This window comes from Rhinichthys klamathensis, unplaced genomic scaffold (genome assembly GCF_029890125.1).
Source record: "Rhinichthys klamathensis goyatoka isolate OS25496 unplaced genomic scaffold, OSU_Roscu_1.1 h1tg000072l_1, whole genome shotgun sequence".
Lineage (NCBI taxonomy): Eukaryota > Metazoa > Chordata > Actinopteri > Cypriniformes > Leuciscidae > Rhinichthys > Rhinichthys klamathensis.
The window spans coordinates 1,460,245-1,469,035 of record NW_026606615.1 but is presented as its reverse complement, the minus strand read 5'-3'; the positions used below and the strand labels follow the sequence as shown (position 1 = coordinate 1,469,035).

The 8,791-nt window shown below is 39.1% G+C and overlaps 1 protein-coding gene across 1 annotated transcript; it reads left to right on the top strand.

Moving 5' to 3' along the window:
• Positions 1-1,577: 1,577 nt before the first annotated feature.
• LOC130085073 (E3 ubiquitin/ISG15 ligase TRIM25-like) lies at positions 1,578-7,577 on the top strand. The gene is made up of 6 exons (XM_056250635.1): positions 1,578-2,207; positions 2,390-2,485; positions 5,787-6,020; positions 6,125-6,284; positions 6,628-6,654; positions 7,520-7,577. The coding sequence occupies exons 1-6, from the start codon at positions 1,653-1,655 to the stop codon at positions 7,567-7,569; spliced, it is 1,122 nt and encodes a 373-aa protein (XP_056106610.1). The 5' UTR covers positions 1,578-1,652; the 3' UTR covers positions 7,570-7,577.
• Positions 7,578-8,791: the final 1,214 nt, after the last annotated feature.

Below are 8,791 nucleotides of genomic sequence, written 5' to 3'. Positions count from 1 at the left end.
TGAGCAGATTCTGTGCAATGTGCTGTATTTAATATATCATGATGACTCGGTCACTAGTTTAGTATTTGCGCTAAATCCGCGCAGATTTGATTTACAGGAACTTCCCCAGCAAAGTGAGTAAACACGCCAAATTGGCTAGTGATTTGACAGCGTTACCAAAGTTCATTTGGCGGTTGTTAATTTCAAACCCTGTGTGCGTCCCTCAAAGACTTGCAAACGAACCCTTTTGAGGAGAAAGCTGATTCCACTCACTCTGCACGATTACACTACAGTCACTTTCGCTCGTATCATCTACATTGTTTTGTTGAATTAATGATGCTCATTGCTCAGGCTACTTTACTTCCTGAACAAGTGCGGACATATTTGAGTTGCTTTCACATTCACACAGATCAATCCACAGTTCTAGAACTTCCAGTGCAACCGAACACACAGACCACCTGCTTCTGGTGGTCTCAGGTCTGCATGATGATGACAACTTTAACAATACCGGTTTATGTGAACCACCCCCTGTTTCGAATTAAACAGCCAGTGTGAAAGCACCCTTAAAGGGATAGTTCACAAAAATGATCCCATTATTTACTCACTCGTCTCAAGCCATCCTAGGTGTGTATGACATTCTTCTTCCAGACAAACACAATTGGAGTTATATTAAAAATATCATTGCTCTTCCAAGCTTTATAATGGTAGTGAATGGCGGTCCTGATTTTGAAGTCTAATTTGTGATCGGTGTTTTGTTTTGTTGTATCCTTTGCGCTTCCATTCGTCAATACGTCAAGGGTAACTCTTTCGCCGTAAATTGATGCTTACGGCCATCTGTCGGAACCAAGTTTTTTAAAGTTTTAAATATGGATTTTTCATACACAAACACGATTGCTTTGCTTCAGAATGCCTTTATTAACCCCCCGGAGCAGTGTGGAGTACTTTTATGACGGATGGATGCACTTTTATGACGGATGGATGCACTTTTAGGACGGATGGATGCACTTTTATGACGGATGGATGCACTTTTATGACGGATGGATGCACTTTTAGGATGGATGGATGCACTTTTAGGATGGATGGATGGATGCACTTTTTAGGCGGATAGATGCACTTTTTTGGGCTTCAAAATCTGGACCCCCTCCCATTCACTGACATTATAAAGCTTGGAAGAGCCAGGACATTTTTATTCTTTTTTTATAACTCTGAATGTGTTTGGCTGAAAGAAGAAAGTCATATACATCTAGGATGACTTGAGGGTGAGTTAATTATGGGATAATTTTCATTTATGGGTGAACTATCCCTTTAATTGAATGTGTAGTAGGTCTGCACAAAAGACCCTTTGTACCACTTGACAACACTGCATACATAAAGTGGGATCCCAACTTCTTTGTCAAGATCTTGTGTGAGATTGTTTTGAGAATCAATTGAGCAGCAAGGTGTATTTACAGTAAGGCAAATGTGTTTCTGAATTTTAAATGTATGTATAGTGCTTTTCAGGATGGTGCAGACTGCAGATATATAGTGAAATTTTCTGAAACTTGAAGTAGGAAATAATGATTAATTTTCATTTTGTCATGTTTGAACAGGAGCCACTCCCATTCTGATTTCAAAAGATTCCAAACCGCTATTATTCTACAGTGAATTTTCCACTGGGTTTAAAAAAACCCAGAATGGCAGAATCTCCTTTTCATACTCAAAATCATTTAAAATGTCCGATCTGTCTGACTCTGCTCAAGAACCCAGTGACTACATCTTGTGGGCACAGTTTCTGCATGGACTGTATTAAGAGATGCTGGGATGTGGATTTTTATAGAGGGGTTTACAGCTGCCCTACATGCAGGACAACATTCAACCAAAGACCAGCTCTCAGCAGAAGCACTGTACTGGCTGATATTTTAGAGGGAATGAAGCAGAAAGCTCCAGCTAGGCCTGTGACATGTGATGTTTGCAAAGGAATAAAAGTAAAAGCCATCCAGTCTTGTTTGGTTTGTATGGCTTCTTACTGCCAAGCGCATGTTCGTCCTCATTATGAGTCTAAAGCTTTTAAAAAGCACAAGCTGGTCAAAGCTTCCCCAAATCTACAGCATCAGATCTGCCCTCACCATCATAAAGCACTGGAGGTTTACTGCTACAATGACCAGAAGTGTATTTGTGTAGTTTGTATGGGGAATCAGCACAGTGGACATAAAACAGTCTCCGCTGCAGCTGAAATGGCAAAAAAACAGGTAAGATGAGGTAATTTTATTTAATATATAAACTGTATGAAGATAGTTCTCAATTACATGCACTTCATTGTGCTGTTTCTACTAACTTTTTTTTTTTTAGTCTGATGCCCGTTTGAGATGTTCTGCCGTATTCAACAGTCGCTTAAGAACGGGATTCTTATTGATTGTAAATTCATCCACAGGAGGAGCTGAAAATAAAAAAGAGGGATTTCATTCAGAAAACCACTGACTGGAAGAAGGAGGTTCATCAGTGCAAGAAAGCTGTGATCTCTTTTAAGGTCGGTGTTATTGACCGCTAAAACGAGCGTTTGAACAAGATGAGAAATGGAAGTTCCTATTATAGCCTAACAGCTGCTAACAGATTAATGCTAACAACATACACTCACCTAAAGGATTAATAGGAACACCTGTTCAATTTCTCATTAATGTAATTATTTAATCAACCAATCACATGGCAGTTGCTTCAATGCATTTAGGGGTGTGGTCCTGGTCAAGACAATCTCCTGAACTCCAAACTGAATGTCAGAATGGGAAAGAAAAGTGATTTAAGCAATTTTGAGCGTGGCATGGTTGTTGGTGCCAGACGGGCCGGTCTGAGTATTTCACAATCTGCTCAGTTACTGGGATTTTCACGCACAACCATATCTAGGGTTTACAAAGAATGGTGTGAAAAGGGAAAAACATCCAGTATGCGGCAGTCCTGTGGGCGAAAATGCCTTGTTGATGATAGAGGTCAGAGGAGAATGGGCCGACTGATTCAAGCTGATAGAAGAGCAACTTTGACTGAAATAACCACTCGTTACAACCGAGGTATGCAGCAAAGCATTTGTGAAGCCACAACAACAACAAGCCGGGTACCACTCATCTCCACTACAAATGGGAAAAAGAGGCTACAATTTGTAAGAGCTCACCAAAATTGGACAGTTGAAGACTGGAAAAATGTTGCCTGGTCTGATGAGTCTCGATTTCTGTTGAGACATTCAGATGGTAGAGTCAGAATTTGGCGTAAACAGAATGAGAACATGGATCCATCATGCCTTGTTACCACTGTGCAGGCTGGTGGTGGTGGTGTAATGGTGTGGGGGATGTTTTCTTGGCACACTTTAGGCCCCTTAGTGCCAATTGGGCATCGTTTAAATGCCACGGCCTACCTGAGCATTGTTTCTGACCATGTCCATCCCTTTATGGCCACCATGTACCCATCCTCTGATGGCTACTTCCAGCAGGATAATGCACCATGTCACAAAGCTCGAATCATTTCAAATTGGTTTCTTGAACATGACAATGAGTTCACTGTACTAAAATGGCCCCCACAGTCACCAGATCTCAACCCAATAGAGCATCTTTGGGATGTGGTGGAATGGGAGCTTCGTGCCCTGGATGTGCATCCCACAAATCTCCATCAACTGCAAGATGCTATCCTATCAATATGGGCCAACATTTCTAAAGAATGCTTTCAGCACCTTGTTGAATCAATGCCACGTAGAATTAAGGCAGTTCTGAAGGCGAAAGGGGGTCAAACAGTATTAGTATGGTGTTCCTAATAATCCTTTAGGTGTGTGTAATTGTGCTGGTTAAATTAAAGTCGGTGGTCCTTTCCTGGTCCTGTTACTCTCTTATTGTTTTCTGTCTATCTCTAGTGTCCTAACAAATACATTTGGAAAAATTTGATTTGGCGATATGTTTGTCTGTCTGAGAGAAAATAAAAATCCCTTTGGGTGCCACTCAGTGGACATTTCACTTGGAATGTGAACATGTCACATGTCACAATCTCCTGAACTCCAAACTGAATGTCAGAATGGGAAAGAAGGTGATTTAAGCAATTTTGAGCGTGGCATGGTTGTTGGTGCCAGACGGGCCGGTCTGAGTATTTCACAATCTGCTCAGTTACTGGGATTTTCACGCACAACCATTTCTAGGGTTTAGAAAGAATGGTGTGAAAAGGGAAAAACATCCAGTATGCGGCAGTCCTGTGGGCGAAAATGCCTTGTTGATGCTAGAGGTCAGAGGAGAATGGGCCGACTGATTCAAGCTGATAGAAGAGCAACTTTGACTGAAATAACCATTCGTTACAACCGAGGTATGCAGCAAAGCATTTGTGAAGCCACAACAACAACAAGCCGGGTACCACTCATCTCCACTACAAATGGGAAAAAGAGGCTACAATTTGTAAGAGCTCACCAAAATTGGACAGTTGAAGACTGGAAAAATGTTGCCTGGTCTGATGAGTCTCGATTTCTGTTGAGACATTCAGATGGTAGAGTCAGAATTTGGCGTAAACAGAATGAGAACATGGATCCATCATGCCTTGTTACCACTGTGCAGGCTGGTGGTGGTGGTGTAATGGTGTGGGGGATGTTTTCTTGGCACACTTTAGGCCCCTTAGTGCCAATTGGGCATCGTTTAAATGCCACGGCCTACCTGAGCATTGTTTCTGACCATGTCCATCCCTTTATGGCCACCATGTACCCATCCTCTGATGGCTACTTCCAGCAGGATAATGCACCATGTCACAAAGCTCGAATCATTTCAAATTGGTTTCTTGAACATGACAATGAGTTCACTGTACTAAAATGGCCCCCACAGTCACCAGATCTCAACCCAATAGAGCATCTTTGGGATGTGGTGGAATGGGAGCTTCGTGCCCTGGATGTGCATCCCACAAATCTCCATCAATTGCAAGATGCTATCCTATCAATATGGGCCAACATTTCTAAAGAATGCTTTCAGCACCTTGTTGAATCAATGCCACGTAGAATTAAGGCAGTTCTGAAGGCGAAAGGGGGTCAAACAGTATTAGTATGGTGTTCCTAATAATCCTTTAGGTGTGTGTAATTGTGCTGGTTAAATTAAAGTCGGTGGTCCTTTCCTGGTCCTGTTACTCTCTTATTGTTTTCTGTCTATCTCTACTGTCCTAACAAATACATTTGGAAAAATTTGATTTGGCGATATGTTTGTCTGTCTGAGAGAAAATAAAAATCCCTTTGGGTGCCACTCAGTGGACATTTCACTTGGAATCTGCTGCTATACATAACTCCAGGTTCATTTCCATTTTTAATTGTTTAGAAGGGACTTAAATGATTTGCATTTATTTGTCATGAGATTAGACTTAATATTGGCTGTCAGCATGCAACCAGATAGTGCTACTGTATTACGGAAACTACCAGCAGGGACTAACCCGGAAAAACTGTCACTTCACTGAAACGAATAGAGTAGAATAGATTAGCTCCTCCATAATTTCACTGTAGGGCCATTGAATGGCTTAGATTAGTTGATCCTGCCTATTAATAAAGATTATGGATCAATAGAAGAAATTGTTAACATGAACTAATAATAAAAAAAAATCTTTTAAAACACTTTCTCAGTTAATGTTTCAACCCTTATCAATACATTATTTAAAAAAAAAATGTATGTTAATATTATTTCATTTTCCTGAGCAAACAAGAACAACCAACAACCGGTTTATTTTTAACTAACATTAAGATGCTTATTGTTAATGTTGGTTAATGCATTAACTAATGGGACCTTATTGTAAAGTGTTACCAAAATGTTGACCAAGTGTTGTGTGTGTTGTGACAGCGCTCTGCACAGGCAGCAGTGGAGAACAGTGACCGAATCTTCACCGAGATCATCCGCTCCATTCAGAACATACAAGCCGAGGTGAGAGAGAAGATCAGAGCTCAGGAGAACAAGGAAGTACGAGATGCAGAGAGTCACATACAGAGACTGGAGGAGGACATTGTCAAACTACAGAAGGAGAATAGTAAAGTGGAGCCACTTTTATGCACCGAGAATCACGTTTATTTCTTCAAGGTGGTGAAAAATATCTAGAGGATGGCTTTTTTTTATTTTTTTTATGAAATGCTGCATTGTTGATTTCTGACTTTTTGTAGGACTTTCTTTTGTTTTTCTTCCAGTTGCAGAAGTACTACTGCTTCTATTCCGGAGTTGTCCCGTACAATTCATCCAGGGATGTTAATACCCTAACATTTCAGAGAGTAACCCAATCTCTCTCAGAGCTGAAAAGCCAACTGGATGAAGTCTGTGAAGAGCACATGCGTGAAATATTATACGAAGGTAAAATGATATTTTCAACTGTCTTTTAGCCTTTTTTTTTGGAAGTCCGGTCTTTCCCAATTCATGTAAAAAGAGCTGAACTTTCATTTTTAGCGATATCTACCTCTAGGGTATTACTAATATGGCTGAGACTGGACGGCCTTGAAGGGACATTATTGTGGGGCACTGACTTGATTTAAATTATGCCATAACGGTGTCTATTATAAAGTCTGCTGACTGAAAATGTGTTTAAATCTCAGCTGTTCCTCAACAGCTGTATAATATTCATCATGATGTTATACATCATACATTTTATTTCAAGAGAAAATTCGCATTGTAAGTTAATGTGTGTCTGTCTTTGTAGTTGCTGATGTCCAAATATTCCAGGATGGTAAGGGGAGAAACATTTATTATTATATTGTATGCCATTCTCTTATGCTTTGGTTCTTGTTTTCTCAGTGGCAATTTTTTTTATAACCACTACTTTGGAAATCAAACAGGCTCGCATTAGACTTGATCATTTGTAGCACTTAAGGAGTAGTTTTTGCTGATAATTTACTCACCCCCATGTCATCCAAGATGTCAATGTCTTTCTTTCTTCAGTCGAAAGGAAATGAAGGTTTTTGATGAAAACATTCTAGGATTTTTCTCCATATAATGGACTTCATTGGATACCAAATGGTCCAAGGTCTAAATGACAGTTTCAGTGCAGCTTCAAATGGCTTTAAACGACACCAGACGATGAATAAGGGTCTTATCTTGCGAAATGATCGGTCATTTAAAAAATAAAAACGTTTAAGTTTTATAAGCACAAATGCTCGCCTTGCTCTGTTCTGTGATGCACGTTCATGACTCTCCTGTTCGAACTTGTTCATCAAAATGAACAAATCTTTTTTCGAGTCATTTCGTTCGAACGTTTTTATTTATTTTTTAAATGACCGATCGTTTCGCAAGATAAGACCCTTATTCATCGTCTGTTGTCGTTTAAAGCCATTTGAAGCTGCACTGAAACTGTCATTTAGACCTTGGACCATTTGGTATCCAATGAAGTCCATTATATGGAGAAAAATCCTAGAATGTTTTCATCAAAAACCTTAACGTTAATTTCTTTTCGACTGAAGAAAGAAAGACATGGACATCTTGGATGGCATGGGGGTGAGTAAATTATCAGCAAAAGTTTTTTAAAAAGTGAACTACTCCTTTAACTGTCGCACGTTTGCTCTTTTTACATGCATGCTTCATTTAAAAAAAAATAGATGATCTCTCAGAAGAGGAAGAAGAGGTGGTTGACGCGGGTTTATGGTAAAGGTATTTATTACAAATAAGTTTTGTACCTGAACTTTTTCTGTTGGAAACATCATCTTTTCAAAAATGTGAGTTTTGGTTGCATTTGCTGAGATGTTCATTAAACAAAAAAAAAGTCTAAAATAAATGACTAAATTAATGAATCTTTGGTGAATGTAATAATAATTATATATGTAAAAATAATTGTATATATGTTTATATATGTATATGTTTATTTTATGTAAGTTTGCTCCTTAAAGTATGAACTTTGATTGCAGGGACTTTGAGGATCAGATGCTTCCAGGTATACCTTGATGACCCTTCAAAACATCTGGACATCATTCTTTCCTATAGAAAAATAAAATGTCACAGCACCAAAGTTCGAGATGGTCTGCTTCCAAGTCCTTGTAAGACTAGATTGTTACATTACAGATTATATATTATGATTAGTAACATGTCTTTAAATACTATTACTCAGGTGGTATTTGCAAACAAACCTTAACAATTTATTTTTCAGTCAGCAAGTTAAATGAATTTTTATAGCACATTTAAACCAACAAATGTTGCCTCAAAGCACTGAACAATAAATCCAAACATGTATCAGATTACACACATTCACAAGGACAGTTCAAATTAACACTGTTTCCCATACAATACATAGTTCCATAGGCTGCAGAGAAAAGGAATGTCTTCAGAAAATACTTTTAGCCATTTAGTCCCTTACAAACAAATAATGAAACCTTTTCACTGGCTTCCTATTCGATACAGAATGTAGTTAGAGAGACCAGGGGCCTAAACCATGAAGCCGGTTTAGGTGGGGCCAGGTTGGTTTCGGTTTAGTTTGTGCTGACTCTGGGTTTTAGACCCCATGAAAGTGTCTCTTCTTTTATTGGTGTTCATAGCCATAAGAACTTGCGCTCCATGGCTAGCCTGCTTAAGGTTAGGTCATGTTCTGAGTTAAAGATCTCAAAGGGAAATTGGATCAATCAGTTTTGAGCACCATTTGTAGTTTCACTTCGGAAGTGGTGAGTTTTTATCTTCGAGTGACACTGTCACTCACATGAGATCCACCAATAGCAAACCACAACCATCCAATCAATTGCCCATGGACAAAATCAAGTTCCACAGTAAAAAAAAATAAATAAAAATAATCTTGTTCGAAAAGCCATTTCATTTGGATTAACGTCACATGGAAGAAAAGACTAAAACTCACTGGCTCCTATTCATTAACTGAAGAATATATA